Source organism: Podarcis liolepis, assembly GCF_965112155.1.
Source record: "Podarcis liolepis genome assembly, chromosome: 6".
Classification (NCBI taxonomy): Eukaryota; Metazoa; Chordata; class Lepidosauria; order Squamata; family Lacertidae; genus Podarcis; species Podarcis liolepis.
In genome coordinates, this window is record NC_139559.1 from 62,182,014 (window position 1) to 62,198,757 (window position 16,744).

The 16,744-nt window shown below is 38.8% G+C and overlaps 1 protein-coding gene and 1 long non-coding RNA gene across 7 annotated transcripts in view; one reads left to right on the forward strand and one right to left on the reverse strand.

Moving 5' to 3' along the window:
• The window catches only part of DNAJC6 (DnaJ heat shock protein family (Hsp40) member C6), a 54,373-nt gene extending 39,727 nt beyond the window's left edge, over positions 1-14,646 (forward strand). For 5 of the 6 annotated variants that reach the window (XM_083510270.1, XM_083510271.1, XM_083510266.1 and 2 more), the window contains 8 exons: positions 107-553; positions 4,192-4,344; positions 5,294-5,365; positions 6,674-6,808; positions 8,994-9,260; positions 10,082-10,227; positions 11,504-11,680; positions 12,649-14,646. In XM_083510270.1, the coding sequence (XP_083366396.1) occupies positions 107-553; positions 4,192-4,344; positions 5,294-5,365; positions 6,674-6,808; positions 8,994-9,260; positions 10,082-10,227; positions 11,504-11,680; positions 12,649-12,750 (1,499 nt within the window). In that variant the 3' untranslated portion in view covers positions 12,751-14,646. The remainder of the gene's footprint in view (positions 1-106; positions 554-4,191; positions 4,345-5,293; positions 5,366-6,673; positions 6,809-8,993; positions 9,261-10,081; positions 10,228-11,503; positions 11,681-12,648) is intronic. The other variant, XM_083510267.1, reaches the window with a different exon arrangement.
• Positions 1-16,501, reverse strand: part of LOC310710040 — a 131,080-nt gene extending 114,579 nt beyond the window's left edge. Inside the window, exons 1-2 of the long non-coding RNA XR_014527747.1 lie at positions 16,199-16,501; positions 7,798-7,891 (exon numbers count right to left, since the gene is read on the reverse strand). This is a non-coding gene — a long non-coding RNA (uncharacterized lncRNA). The remainder of the gene's footprint in view (positions 1-7,797; positions 7,892-16,198) is intronic.
• Positions 16,502-16,744: the final 243 nt, after the last annotated feature.

The window sequence follows — 16,744 nt, forward strand, 5'->3', positions numbered from 1 at the left end:
AGAGAGAGAGAGAGAGAGAGAGAGAAGGGGTATTTCCCCCCTTGTATCCAGCACTGAAGGATCAACAGAACTACTAGCTAATCTTGAGCTTCTTTTGGTCACTTAGATCAAAAACTGGAGAGAAGTAGCTCTCATCCCAGCTCTGAGGACCGGGCGGCACTGGTGCATGAAGAAAGTGAGCAGTCAGATGATGAACTCTTATCCCTCTCCAGTCAGCACAGTAACACCAGCAGTGACAAAATCCATGGGGCACCAAAGCATACCAAGAAGCATCAAGAGCCACCAGCTCCACCACCCCCAGAGGATGTCGATCTTTTAGGCTTGGAAGGCAGTCCTATGAGCAAGAACTTCCCAGCAGCACCTGCCGCACCGCCCTCAAACTCAGACTTGCTGAGTGATATCTTTGGGGTTGGTAACTCTGGAGGACCAAATCAAGGTGGACAGTCGGCTGTTGAGGATGTATTTCAGATGGGTGGAACTGGATCCACACAATCCACCCCACGGCGGTCTGCAGCTTCAGCATCCCCATCTCTGTCCCCAAGAGTAGGAGAAGGTAAAAACTCCTAATTGTGACACTTAAAAAACCCAAAACCTTCTAAAAGATTTTCTAGGCAATCATTTCTAAATAGGATTCTCTTTCTACTAGGAATGGGGGAGAAACTCAGTTCAGTTCACATTTGAAATGCGTACCACATGTATATATTGTTAACAATAACATACATGACACCAGGGGAAATGTGCAAAAATAGTATCACAAGAACTAAAAGGATGGCAAATATTAATGAGGACTTTTAAAAAATGCAAATTGATGTGGCAAAGTGAACTTAAGATTGTACAAACAAACCCTTAAACAACTAAAGAATTCTAAGAAAGATAAATGCTGTTTTATATTAACAGTTACGGTAGCCTAAGCTAAGCTATATTACAATCAAGATTCAGATAGTATTATTTCATGATTATTAACTTGGAGTAACCATTGGCTTGGTTCTGAGAATTGTTAATGGGAGAAAACTTTCTGTGTGTTTTCAAATTTGGGAAATTTCCTCCTGCCCTTGGTGCTCCTGTGATGTCCCATCCCCCACTTCTCAGGAAAGTCTCCTGACCCAGGTGAGAACCTTTTTGCTGGGTGCAGGAAGCTGAAGATGTAATGGGAGAATGAGAAAGCCCCCTTCTGTGAACTCCCTTCCATTCACAGTTGTGAGCACTCAAGCCTTTGTTTATGAGAACAAGAAATTTCTTGTTGTATCAGTCACAAATCCTTTATTATCTCAAGTCATTCTGGTCACTTGTTTTCTGTAAGAAACTCTGCAATCCCCCTAACTAGACAAAACAGCCATGCTTATTGTTTACTGGATTCTGTTTCAGCCCCATAGTGTATGCCAAGAAGGTAGTGCATGTTGTGGCTGCCAGTGGAACATGCTGAGTTTTTAGCACGTAATCACAACTGCCAGCTTGCTTCTGATTGTGACAGCATGCTAAATGCCTATCCTTCCTTAGCACATGCTGGCAGCAGTCCTATGTCATCCCCTCACCCCACCCCCAACACTGATTGAGTGCTGTTGTTGTTACTGTTTTGATCCAATAGCAACTGGGCACTGCAGGGGGGGAATGTGCCATATTTTTCCACGTTTACGTGTGTTGCAACAGGAACCATTTAGAATTTGCTGTTTTTTATTAAAACTCATCACATTATTCTGTCCTTAAAAATGAAAAACCTTGATAAACAACTATTGGTATGCAGTAGTAGATAGGTAGCCGTGTTGGTCTGCCATAGTCAAAATAAAAAAATTCCTTCCAATAGCACCTTAAAGACCAACTAAGTTAGTTCTTGGTATGAGCTTTCGTGTGCATGCACACTTCTTCAGATACACTGAAACAGAAGTTGCTGAAATGGTGTTCCTTATAGCTTGTAAACCATCGTTGTGTGGGATGTTGGTATATAGAGATTCCACATCCATAGTAGCTAGTATGGTATTGTTGGGAAGATTATTTAAAGATTGTATTTTCCTCAGAAAATCTGTGGTGTCACGTACATAGCTGGGAGCACTGATGGCATATGGTTTCAGAACAGAGTCCATATAACCGGAGACACCCACTGTAACAGTGCCAATACCTGAAATGATGGGGCGTCCTGGGTTTCCTGGTTTGTGTATTTTAGGTAGAAGATAGAAAGTTCCTGGTCGAGGTTCTGTTGGTGTGTTGGTGAGGATCTGTTCTTGGATGTGTGGGGGTAGCTCCTTAACAATCTTGTTTAGTTCTTTCTTGTATTCTTGTGTGGGGTCTGAGTCCAATTTTGTGTAAAAGGCGGTATTGGAAAGTTGTCTGTGAGCCTCCTGAATGTAGTCAGTTTTGTTCATGATGACGACAGCTCCACTGGCACCAGAGCCTGCAATAAACCCAGATGCCAACTTTGCTGCCACATACACCCGGACAACACCATTACTGGCCCCAACAACATCACACATACCATCTCGGGACTATTTAATTGCTCATCGTCTAACATTGTGTATGCCATCAAATGCCAACAGTGTCCCTCAGCTCTCTATATTGGACAAACAGGCCAAACCTTACGCCAAAGAATAAACGGACATAAATCTGACATCAAGAATCACAAAACAGAGAAACCAGTAGGAGAACACTTCAATCTCCCAGGACATTCTATACAAGATCTCAAAGTAGCTGTTTTACTACAAAGGAATTTCAGAAACAGACTGGAAAGAGAAGCTGCTGAATTACAACTCATTACCAAACTCAAAACAATGGAAAAACCTGGGTTGAACAAAGACATTGGATTCTTATCTCACTATACATGACTATACCATTTCCCACCTTCTCACCCCTTGCCTTTTCCTGTAAGACCTATTACAGTCGTTAAGAGTCGTCAACAGGCTCTCCCAGCTATCTGCCTATCTCCCATTCCCACCACCCTTCTGAGTAACACCCCTCCCCACCTTCTCACTATATAGAAGGATCTGGCAACTTCTGTTTCAGTGTATCTGAAGAAGTGTGCATGCACACGAAAGCTCATACCAAGAACTAACTTAGTTGGTCTTTAAGGTGCTATTGGAAGGAATTTTTTTATATTGGTATGCAGTTAAAGATGCCTGCATAATCCTAATCAACGCATGAAATTCAGTCCCCGCCCATACGTTTATCAAAGTTTATTTGCTATCCTCACAGACTTGCTTCTGTCCCTTTAACAGATTCTCTTGCTATTTTCTTCTCTTCTCTTTCTACCTGGGTCCACTCCCCATTTTCCTAGGCTTCTGTTACCTCCCACTTGCTATCCCACTCCTGCTCTCTTCTCCGCTTTTTAGTCACCTGCCTTTTAGCACTATGCCTATCCCAAATTTTCTGATGACACAAAGCCCCTCCTGTTTCTTGGTCCTATGTGAAGCTTTCTTCCGTTCAACCTGATTCTGAACATCTGTCACAAAACCTGCTGTGTACTAACATTACTGACACATTCACCTTGAGCTGACAGAACACCTGAACATGGCATCACAACAGCTCAGGGGCACCTTCTGGGTACATAAGAGGCAACATGCATTTTAAATGCTTCCTCTTTGTGTCAGAATTGCTGTTCCTTAAACCTTCTAGCCTCTTAACTAAATTTAGAAGATAAGAAGAAATATCTTAGTTCACAGTGAACACAAACAGAAAGGAAACATGAGAAGAAAGTACTGAAATGCTAAAAGTGAACTCACTGAAGTTGTGTGCTAGTGAAATTTATGTACATTCTGGAGGAAACAGTAGGTATAAATAAGAAAGCTGCAGAACATAACGAGAAAGATCCAAATGCAAATTAAGAGCAAACTTGCCTATTGCGAGGAGTTATTGCCTTCTTGATTGTTTTTTTGGTTGCCCGAATTGAAATTTAAACACTCTCCCATAAACTCCCAATTTCACGTGCGTGTGGAAGAAGGTTGTCACTCTAGTTTCAGCCTCTCCTGCTCCTTCCTCCACCAGAAGATGGAGCAATGTAATCAATACATCTACATGAGTCTTTGTCTTCTATAGTTCTTGATTTGATGGCATATCCTTAATCTCTTCCTTAATTGTATCCTATTTTTATGTACAAAACAGTTAGGAGTAATATGGGTTTGCTCTGGAGTAAAGGAACACAGCTTAATAGTGGACTTGAGGTGAATGGGATACACATTTAATAGAACAAATATGTTGTTCTTGCAGCAGCTGCCTTTGACCCATTTGGCAGTAGTCCCAAGAAGCCTGCCCCTGATCTTCTAGGTTCTTTTCTTGGTTCATCAAATGCCACCACTGATCCTTTTCTTCAAGGAGCACGGAGTCCTTCACCTACTGTTCAAGGAGATCCTTTCAATATGGGTAGGAAACATTTCAAATGCCCACTCTTTTGTTTTTGAATAGAAGTTTAATGATGATAACCGTATCTTCATACACTTGCAGATTATTCATTAGGTCAAATAGTTTCTCTTCCAGTTTCTTAAGTGGTTAGTGGGCCTCAGATACACAATACTAAGATATGATTTTCATGTTTTGAAGTTAACAGCAACAAGCCATGGGCTCCAAATTGTTCACAAGCCAAACAATATAAAATTGTTTGATATCAGGAAGTTTCTTGAGGAGACTGTATTCTTTTCCATAAAATTTGAATAAGACTGAAATCCTATATACACTTATGTAGGAACAAACACCATTGAACTCTGTGGTGCTTACTTTAGAATGAACACATGGAATATGGTTGTGTGGCATCAAAAAGCATGTCATTATGAACTGTAGGTTTAGATGGGCTGGGTTTCTTTGAGGGCTACAGAAGAACTTTTCTCAATTTTAAAGCTTAGTATAGGTGCATCTAAATTTTCCAGCAGGCTGCAAGCTTAATCTAATGCAGTGGTACCTTGAGTTACAAACGCCTCAGGTTACAAACGCTTTAGGTTACAAACTTCGCTAACCTGGAAGAGTTACCTCGAGTTGAGAACTTTGCCCTAGGATGAGAATGGAAATTGTGTGCTGGCAGCGCAGCAGCCGCAAGAGACCCCCATTAGCAAAAGCATGCCTCTAGTTAAGAACAATTTCAGGTTAAGAATGGACCTAAGGAATGAATTATGTTTGTAACTAGAGGTACCACTGTATTAATATCCAGGCTTGGAAAATAGCAAGTACTAATTTCTGATACAATGGGTAACCAATGCACTCAGTGTTCTGTCAAAACTATGAATATAGTGAAATAGCGTACATCCAGAATTACTGGAAGGACATTTCCCTTAATTTTGATAAACAATGTATGTTAATAGGCAATTCTCTTCTTGTTTAGCTTCTTCTAGTACACCATCTGTTTCCATTCAGCCAGATGTTTCAGGTGATTGGGAATGGCCTAGCAAATCAGGTTTGTCTGAAACTAGTTTCTAACTTGTTTAAGATGATTTGCTATGTGATGTTCATTCCTATTGGCTATGAACAGTGACACTTTCCACTAATTTCCAAATAGTCCACTTTACATTAAAATGAACCTATGTGATGAAGTAATTGCACAAATAGAGACCTCTAATGGTTATCTTAAATAAACTTATCAAATTCATTTGTTCTTATTTGAACGTAAAACATGCACACCAAAGTTACCAAGAAGATTGTACCTCTGGTCCAAACTAGCTATGAAGCTAAATGTGTCTTTGTATTTAACATGCATTAAAAACAATGCAAATAGCCAATGGTTGGTGCTTAATAATTATAATAATTATAATTTAAAACATCAGGGGAGAGGAATTTAACCCTTTCCTTACCTTTTGCAGTCCTGATGAACATATGCCTTCTGTGGCTGCTGTTTGCATTGGGAATAAATCCCTCTTTGGTTTAACCTCCCTTTTCCCTACCTGTTGTGATCCCAATAATCATCACCCTACACAGAAGCTGCTATTTGCATTAAATATGTGCACATTAAATGCAATGATAAAGTTGATGTCGTCTATAACTTGGCCCTCAGAAACAAAACATATAACGCAGAAAAAACTAGTCTAAGCTTTAAGTAAGAACTACTCAAATGTGTTTTAAAAGTCTGAGCAAAATGTAACATTTTTACACACAAAGATTCCCAACTCTCTTTGTGCATGCCTAAACATGGCAATAATAATAATAATAATAATAATAATAATAATAATTATTATTATTATTATTATTATTATTATTATTATTATTATTATTATTTATACCCCGCCCATCTTGCTGGGCCTCCCCAGCCACTCTGGGCGGCTTCCATAGAAACCAAAAATACACTAAAATATCACACGTTAAAAACTTCCCAAATGGCTTGTATGCTATTAAAACTGGCATATTATTCATACTGCTAGCTACATTTACACAATTGTCAAAAGCCACTTCATAGAACATGAACGAAGTTAAAATTCTTTAGTATTTGTTCATTTGATGGCAAAATTTAATGAGGGTGCAGCCTGAGAAACTGCCACCACTGGTGAGTTTTGCCAAAAGTTATTTGGGTCGCAGCAGGAACACCTTCAATGCTCTGTTCAATGTATCTTCTTGTGTGAATTTTGTACTTATCATTTATCTCTAAATTACACGTCTGCTGGGGTGTCCGTGTGTTGAGATGACCAAATGATAAGCAGCAGCAATCTTATATTAATTTTGTATCTGAGGTCATTAAATTATATTTTATAAGCATTCTCTTTTTTCTTCTTAGGTGGTCTACGTATGGGGAGCAAATCAGCTGCTACCAGCCCTACAGGGTCACTACACAGCACACCTACACATCAAGCCAAACCACAAACACTGGATCCTTTTGCTGACTTGGGAACTCTTGGTGCAAATCTGGCAGGTTAGATTAAACCTGAACATTGAGTAGAATGGGTAGCCAAAAACATGGACAATCAGATGTGCATTTTACACTAGGCAATGAAAGGGGGACCACAGTGAATTGCACAATGGAGCAATTAACCACTTGCCTGCTTCTCTGGAATGAATAGCCCTTGCAAACCCATCCATAGCAGGCAAGCAAATGCTGTAGAACTACATAGGTTGATCCTGTGATCCTTACATATTATTGCTGCATATTCAACTTGTTATGCTTTTTATGAAGCGGAAAGAGAGAGAAAAGGCAGGCGGGGAGCTGATCTGAGAAAGATGGTAAAAGCAGGCAGATTCAGTGGCAGAGAGCTTTAAAATCTGTTTGCAAAGACTGACAGATTTAGAAGGCAGGATCTGCTCCATCTCTTGAGTCAATTAATATAGATCGGTAGCTTGATTAGACTTTCAATAAAATGTTGTATTTAATATGCGTGACTTATTGTACACAATATTGTACACAAATATTTGTGTTTGCAATTCAAGGTTTAACCTCCAATATCTAATACAAGCTTTAATATGTGAAAAAATTATCCTGGGAAGGTAGTCTTTCCTCTCTCCCCAGCCCACCCGTTTTAACCATATATCATGATTAATTGGATAGATCCAAGACAGATGGATCTGTCCTGTGAACAATGCAATGTGTGGATTGCATAGGGCATCACTCAAATGTGGAGCACAACCCTAAAAGTAATGGACTGACTTCTTGTCATTGACAACAGTATGTTAAAAGTTGCCCTTGCTTAGTAAATACAGTTGAGGAACAAAGTAGGAAATTCTGGGAGGGGGTGGGAAGGATGAAAATGTACTAAAACTGAGAGTAAAATGTAGGTCACTGCCTTGTTTGCAAGTACCTTTTTCAAGGGATGCTTTTGTCTTTCCTCCTTTTTCTAAATAGGCTTCCCTTCCGTCTTCCCTCCTTGGCCCCCTAATTTCTACCATAACAATAACAGCTTGCATTACCTCCGCTCCCTGTTGTTTACCACTTCATGTGTCCAAATCTCACATTGGTTCTGAAATTAGGTGTCCTGCTTCCCTCTGCTGGTGTTCTGCTGCTCTGCAGGATCAAAAACAGAAAATGTGTCTGATGTCACGTAGTGCAACAACTTGTGGCTATTTCTTCTTTTTTTAAAAAAAGAAAAGTCTGCAGTACTGCACTACTGCAGTACATGATTTTAAGTAAAAAGAAGTTGAATATGCAGGATATTAATATCTGAAGTAAAAAAAACCAAGCAGCCAAAAAAAAACCCCACAAGCAACAAAAAGGCAATTTTTAAATAATCTATAGTTTCTACTATATTTATGTGATCAGAGGAAATGGTGGAAATGGTAAAGTTCTGATGGTACTTTACCAAAACAAATGGGTGAAGCTTTTGAATGCTGTAAAAAAAAAAATTGTTAAGGACATTGGTGTTGATTAGATTTTCATTCTGATCCAGAAATTGCTGCCTGCATGTGGAAATACCATTATCCTTATTTTGTTGAATATTGTGTTTAGCCTTCAAATTGCTAATAGCTTGGAGACGTAATCTCTTTCTCTCTCTTTGGCCCCCTCCAATTATTAGTAGGTTGAGTAATCATATGTGATCTGTATTTGTGTAGACTGCAATGATATTCAGTATTTACACTCTTGAGGAACTTGCAAGTTTAATCTATGCCAAACCTTCCAAGAAATGCATATTTGCTGTTTTCTGGTGCAGCACATTTCAATATAAGCTATGTCATTTCCACCTGCCCTATGCTTCATTGGAATATATATCTATAACCCAATGATACTAATATTCTTCTTTAAATGCTTATATGTATTTATTTTAAAATCTGTATATTAAATGATTTTGTTAACAAGTATACAAAACTTCAGTTATTATAGAATATATAGACGTAGGTGAAATCCAAATATTTATGTGTGCATATCTAAAGTGCTTCCTGGAGACTTTATTGACTTGAGAGATTTTTATTTTTGCTTCTTGTGCTGCACTGCAACACGTCTCCAACCTTCAGCTATAGAAGGGATGAGTACAAGCCTCAATGCGTGGATTCAGGTCCACCTGCAGTCCTTTGAATCTTAGTAAGGAAATCACCAGATATCAACTGGTAATTCTGCTTTCCTATTACACAGGCAGTATTATTAACACAAAATGCTTTGCTTCATGTTTCAGGCTGTCCTTCCTTTGCTAGCAAACCCAGCACACCGACAGGAATGGGTGGAGTATTTCCTCCTATGGGGTCACCACAGAAACCATCTCCTCAGCCAATGGGAGGAGGCAGCTGGCAACAAGGCACTGGATACTCTTGGCCACAATCACAGACAAAACCCCAACAAAGCATGCCACATTCCTCTCCACAGAACAGGCCTAATTATAATGTGAGTTTTTCTGCAGCGCCCGGTGGCCAAAATGACCGTGGAAAAGGACCAGGCAGTTCTGGTAAATTGATTTTTTGATCTTTTTAGTCTTCTGATGCGGTTTTGTAGTTTTGAAGGCCTAGAGGTGGAGTATTTCCAAGCTGAAAATATTCAGTCAGCTATAATACAGGCGATGTGTTTTGAAATTAATTTAGGCATTCTGGTTCTAAGTGAAGAACTAGATATTATTGCAGACATGATGTCATGCCCTGACCGTTGTCATCAGTGTGGAATAGGGATGGGGAAACCTGCAGCATTATGACCTTGCATCTTGCCATTAGCATGAGATGCTACTGGGAAGATAGGAAGGAAGAAACTCAGAGGTGCTGTCATATTTGGTGGCAGTCCCATATCTGCCAGAATGTTCAGCTTCACCCTAATATGTTCTGCATCAACTTAATGGGTGTCAGATTTAACAGATGTTGTGAGCAAATAGTTAGAAGGCATCTAGTTCTTATTTATCACACTATTTTATTCAATTTGAATTGCTGAGTGAGTTCAAGTTCAAAACGCGCAAGCAAAACTTGTAAGATTCAACTGGGAGATCCTGCTTGTACATGGATAATTTAGAAAGGGTGATGTGCTAAGTGACTTGTGTTTTTAGAGTGACCTGTACTCAGCAGAAGGGTGAATGTGCCAACTTTCTGACAACGGTGGTGTTGGGAATAAAAGTGCTTAAACTCCTTCTGTTTGCGCTGCAGAGGAAAAATACAGGTATGCCCATATGTACTTCTCTGCATCGTATGGAATGATTTTGTAAAGTATTTAGAATAATGTGACATTTATATCTTCTTAAATCAAGTAATACTTCCTTTTAACACTCTATACTTTTCCCCCATTAAGAATCGAAACCAAAAGTGTCTGCTGATTTTGAAGACCTCTTATCTGGCCAAGGCTTTAATGCTCACAAAGACAGAAAGGGACCAAGAACAATAGCAGAAATGAGGAAAGAAGAAATGGCCAAGGAGATGGACCCTGAAAAATTAAAAGTAAGCTGAATGCTTCAGATTTGATTTCCAAATTGTTCAAGATTTTGCTTTGACTGGATTGTATAATAGTTGAATATTTAATGCTTCAGAGATGTTTTACGATGCAAGCATGATACCAAGATCAGTAACAGGAACTTGTCAGTATTTAGGTTTTGCATGCCTATATTTTTCTTAAAAACTTCAGTATCCACACAAGGGAACTGATTGTCCAAAACTGAAAAGGTGCGGGTGGACTGTGTCTAAATGTAGGTAAGACTCTGTCTTGATGGTAGAGACTCCCTATTTGTGCAGGAAAATAGTGTGGGAGAAGGATTAAAACAGTTTCCCCATCTCTGTTCTCCTAAGCTCTGTGTGGGTGAAAGTTGGCATGTATTCTTCCCTCGTGTTACCTGGGAAATATCTCTGGCAGGAGAGGACAGCATGCAGGTTTTAGGTCTTGGCCTGTGTGGGGAGCAAGGACTGGATCAGGAAAAAGGGCGGCCTTCGGCCTGCTCCCTCAGACCTTAATTCCCTCTCATCAATTTTTCATAATCAGCCAGCTTCAATCCCTTCAACAAAGGGGGTGGGGGGCTAAGCCCACTTAGCCCAGCTTCTCCCAACAATGGCTTTGGTCATGGGGGTCTCTAAACCCATTTTGCTCTTTTCTAATTACTGTTTAAGGGGTGAAAAGGGCTGTGATCACTATGGCAAATGAAGGTGTTTAGATGGAAGATAAGTGCAAAATTCACTATGCCTTCTGCTCCAACTTTCTTCATATGGTCTGTGGGTTCCAACTAATCACTAGTTGGAATGATTACCAGAAAAACTTGTGAATAATTATTATAATTAAACTGACATTAATCTTTTATGAAGGACTAAATAGGGTCTGTCCCAATAACGGTACAAGTCTTTAATTTGGAGGATTATGAATTATGTATGCAAGTTACCTAATATTTATTTTGCTAAGTTTATTCTATTTATATTGTTGAATCCTTGGGCATGTGATTCACACTAATTTCCTTGGTCACTAGCTATATCCATGTATCCCACGATTCTAATTTGGAGAGTTACAGAACAATACTAGCTGAATCTCCATATTCAGAAGCAGTTTTATGTATCTGTTCTTGGAGGTAACAATTTGACATTTCCATTTGATGATATCTATCTCCTGTCTTTCTGAGATCCAAAGCAAACTGGGAAGAAGCAAACAATAAACTGTTCAAATCAAATAAATATTCATGCTAGTATAGATATTCTCTTGCAGATTGTTTTAGTACTACATTATCTATTTTCACAGATCCTTGAATGGATTGAAGGAAAGGAGAGAAACATAAGAGCCTTGTTGTCCACAATGCACACAGTACTATGGGAAGGAGAGACAAAATGGAAACCTGTGGGCATGGCAGATCTTGTTACTCCAGAGCAAGTAAAGAAGGTTTACCGGAGAGCAGTGCTTGTTGTGCATCCTGATAAAGTAAGTAATAATATTTTATGTTAATCTGTTACCTCATGTACTAGTTTAATGATTCCTACTTGATCCATCCCTGCAATTACTTTCACCATTATCACTTTAAAACAATATGGAGCGAAGAGTCACTGCAGTCCACTGAAAATCTTTGGTGTAGCAATTATTACCAGTTGTGTGGGAGCTTAGGGAAAGTTTATTGGGATAATTTCAGAAATAGTCTGAAAATGTGATATGGCTCAGTCAAGTGGATGAAAATAATAAGACCTTGCATGTTTACTAATTATGCTTCTGGTTTGAGTTTTGCAGCAAAACAAATTGTTTTAAAATAAAAACTGTGGTTCATAAAACTGATATGCTTAGGCTAAGAATTAAAGTCTGATGGGTCTGAAAAAAATTAAACAAGGGGAAATGTTGATAGATTGTGTGGGCAAGGTGTGAGGTCATGGTGAACAGCATTACTTTATAGCTCAAAACTATATCAATAGGTAAATACTGTGCTGGCCTATTGGAAGTTGTAAGTCTATCTTAATAAGAACTACAGATTACAATAAAGTGAATTCACTAAAGGCAAGTGAAAATGTACCAGGAGCAACCACAACCTACTTTTATAGTGTCATTAAAACATACCCTATTACCCCAGGGTAAATGCTGCAAAAAAACATGTATGCACAGATCAAAGATATGCTTGCCTTTTATGAGTAAGAATTGCCTCTAGGCAGCTAGGTAGGAAAACTTTATACTACATTGACTGTTTCTTTTAATCTACAAATACCTGATAAGTAGATGTGGGGATATAGGCTAGAAAAGATTTTTGTCAACTCGTAACTATTCTGGGTTAATTCAGGGTTGCATGCCACCCTTTTCAGCATGAGCGTAAATTATACCTACACTCTGCTATTGACTTTCTGTATGAACAGTGTCATCTTTAAGCTTATTTTAATGTTTGTGATGTATCTTGTTTTGCTTTCTTGTAGGCTACGGGGCAGCCATATGAACAATATGCAAAGATGATTTTTATGGAGCTCAATGATGCCTGGTCAGAATTTGAAAACCAAGGCCAAAAGCCCTTGTATTAGCGTACTTCCTCAGACATTGCTGTAGACCTGTGCTAGTGCTCATATAGTTCCTTGCCACAAGATTTTCACAGCTGAATTAGTATCTGGCTGGAAATTTGGGAAAAAATAAGACTAGCCCTAACACTAAAACCTTTTCGTATGGAGAGCGGGAAGGTATGGAGGCTGCTCCTTAGGTATGCCATGAATTACAGATGCAAAGAGAGGAGTTCTAGAAGTTAATCTTATAGTGTTCTTTCAGGTATAAACAGGGTAGGTAAGGATGCATTCTAGAAAACTGGGATTGCTTGTCTTGGAACAAGTGAGGTGAAATGAATGGTCTCTCTCACTACAAACCAAATAGATGCTGTGTCACTAGGAATGTGGCTTAGTCTTGAAAGTTTGTATCCAGGACAAGCTTTGTCAAAACAAAGCATAAGGATGTTCATATGTGGTTATTTGCTGTACACTAAACTCTCATAATAATTTGACCCTTCAATTACTTCTTGTAGTGTTTCTTTTTTTTTAATATGACAGCTAGGCAACTGGATATGTCTTCGGCAACTTACTGCTGCCTTAAACATAGTACTGTATTTCGTGTTTCAGACAAGCAGACAGCTAGACATTTTACACCAACAAAGAATTTGGGAAGTGTCTTTAAATTATTATTTATTTATTAACATGCAAAAGCCTGTTGAAGCATTATCCCAAATCAACAGACCACTAAAGTTGTTTGCTGTTCATTATTATTAAAGTAAGGGTGCAAGAATACCTTGCAAAAAATTCCCAGTTAAAAAACACTTTGAAACCTGCCTCTGAAACAAACTTTGCTGCCTTCTTCAGCATTGTGAAGTTATGTGCTTAATTGATTCAAAATTTATATCTAAATTGAATCAAATATCCAGTTTTTCCAGAACATTTGTGAACACAAGCTAGTGTTACCATGTAGACTCAACTTCTGAACTTCTATAGGTAACTTACTATGTTCATGTAGTTTTGTAAGATCTGAGGTGAGCAAAAAATACGAAAATTTACTTACTTACTAAAGTTATATTGGCCCAGTAAGCAATAATGTTCATATATTCACATTATGGTATCTGATGATAAAACAAAAGTATGTTCTCTCATCTAATGAAACTAATTTTACATAGCACTTTGAACTGTTTCTCCTTTTGCAGAGAAACTTATAATGGGAGTTTTATTTATTGACATTTCCTGAATGAAATCTGGTCTCTGCCTTGCATGGGGTAGATGAATATTATCTGGTCTCCTCTCCTTTAAGCAGTTGATAGTTAAGTCAACGTGCAGCAAAAGCCATGTGAAACTTGGTTGTTTATAGAGGTCCGATGTGTTTATAGATGCTGATTTGATATCTTTCTTGAAAACCAACTATCTACAGGCTGTTGAAGGCATCGTGCCACCTGACTCCATTGAACATTGGATCCCATTATGCAGCCGATTTCTTCATGGAGCTGTTGCATAGTAGCTACAAAAGTCACTGTATGGGGGGAAATGGTAACCTACATCTGCCTTTTTGATGTTCAACAGGTGGACAAAAAGGTTTCCACATGCAGGGAAAACTCTCTAGATGACGTGAAAATCTTGGTCAAATTGGTGTTTTAAGACAATCTGTTTTCTGTTGTTCTATTTTCTTTATAGTGGAAAACCCTTTTCTGCAGATACAGCATGTCCACCAGCCTACGTTTATTTTTATATTAAATGCCATCTTTTTGTTGTATTGATCCATTATTTATTGCCATTACTGCCAATGTGAAACAAAACACCAAGCTCTCCTTTTTATATGTACAAGATATTAAGACGTTTGAACAACTATAACAAACTGGATGTTATTTATTAACATATTATGAAATGTTTTGATCAAGTATGTGCTTGTCTATTAAAAACATTTTGAAATGTGAATCATGTTCCTGTGACTTGTTTTAATCTTTCATTCACTTCTGTAGATATTGTGTGAATTATGCTTATGAAATATAAATGGATTCAGTTAATGTAGCATCAGTTTTTGAAATTACAAAAATAACATTAGCTTTGTGCATCAGACTAATAGATCTTTTTTTAAAAGCCGAAGATAAATTCAAATTTTAACAAAATAAATATATCATTTAAGCTTCATCTAGTTCAGTAAAAAGGAAAAAAACTTACCCAACTTAAACACCTTCTCTAACTGCAGTGCAGTGCTTTCAATGGTGCATGAAAGTGAGACCTATGTGTCAAAACTACTGAACCCAAAAGGGTTTTTCCTTTTCCTTTTTGTCCTATCTGCTCGTCAATGTTCAGGTTTACTGTTCTGACTAAAACCACTATTATAATCTCTTTTTTTGTAAATATGCAGTATACTCAATGAACTGTGACTGGTTGAAAGCATTTGTATATATATTAAAAAGGTGAAAGAACTTTCAGTCCTTTTTATTTGTATTTTATCCTATGCAGAGAGAGGAAGATAAAGCGCCTTCAAAGGGGATGTTATTGAGTATATTGATACTGAGGCACTAGCAGAAGGCGAAAGTAAACCCACTACTCCATGGGACTGAATAACCTGTTCCTGAATGTACTCTCTTGTGTTACCTTACAGTACAATCCTATATGTCTTCATAGGAGTAAGTCCCATTGAGTTCAGTGGAGCTTACTCCTGGGTAAGAAAGAATAGATAGCAATGCAGCTGTAAGTCCTTCTTATATGCTAAGAGGAGCAAATGACTTCATTCTTATATAAACTTAAAACTATTGCTCCTCTTTCTGAACTTGTGTCTAACATTATAGAATATGTTTTACTGAATGCAAAAATGCTTCTAGCTGCCATGTTTCCCAGCTTTATACCATAGAAGCCAACTCCTGGGGGCCCCCACAATAAAATATTTGAGGGGGCCAGGCCCCCACAAAGTTGATGGGCATTCCTATTCAAATGGGGTGTGTGTGCACTGCGTCATGTGATTATGTGGTGCAGGGCTTACCTGGGCCCCCACAAAATTTCATTCAGGTTGGCGCATCTGCTTTATACAAAACATAGGCATTGTGGTGAAATCACTTTCTGCTGTGGAGAAAATTGCAGTAGGAAACAGTAGAAAGCATGAATTTGAAAGGTGTGTGGGTATATAAATATGCATGAGGACCCTAAGGAGCACTAATTAGACAATGCTTAATGCTTGATTTAAGTAATGGAAACCCCTGGCTGTACAGATGTCACCCATATTTCTAAATACAGTGGTACCTCAGGTTAAGTACTTAATTCGTTCCAGAGGTCTGTTCTTAACCTGAAACTGTTCTTAACCTGAAGCATCACTTTAGCTAATGGGGCCTCCTGCTGCTGCCGCGCCGCCGGAGCATGATTTCTGTTCTCATCCTGAAGTTCTTAACCCGAGGTACTATTTCTGGGTTAGCGGAGTCTGTAACATGAAGCATATGTAACCTGAGGTACGACTGTATCCATGGGTGTGTGCAGTCAAAAGACTTACCCTCGCTGGAAATGGATCTACATCAATGGATCCATACAAATGCGATTTGTTTGGGCGAAAAAACCAGCACGCCCACAAACTCCCACTGACTTCTTTTGAAACTGAGGTGATGAATTGTGCATGGCTGGCATGACGACGCTTGCTTGCTGAGGTCTTTTCTTTACTTAACAGGGCCATCCTACTAAGTCTGTCTGCTCTGAAGTAGGCCCGCTAACCTCATGGGACTTACTCCCAGGGAAGTGTGTCTGGAATGGCAGCCCAGACTAAACAGCAATTTAAAGTTTTTTGTTGTTTTTGTTTTTAAGATGGAGATAATATCAGACAAGCACATGCCCGACCTCAAACCCAAGGTTTTTGCTCTGTGGGGCCTATGCTTGACCCTGAAAGTGAGATAAGAGGCCGCCCAAGCCTTTGCAATCCGAATATGCTCTGGGAGGGCAAAGGGAAATGTGGGTGGATGGATCCACAAAAATATGTTTGAACATCTGGCACAAGCAGCAGCAGCAGGACCAGGAGCAGCATTTTAAGGGCCATTTCTGAGGGAAA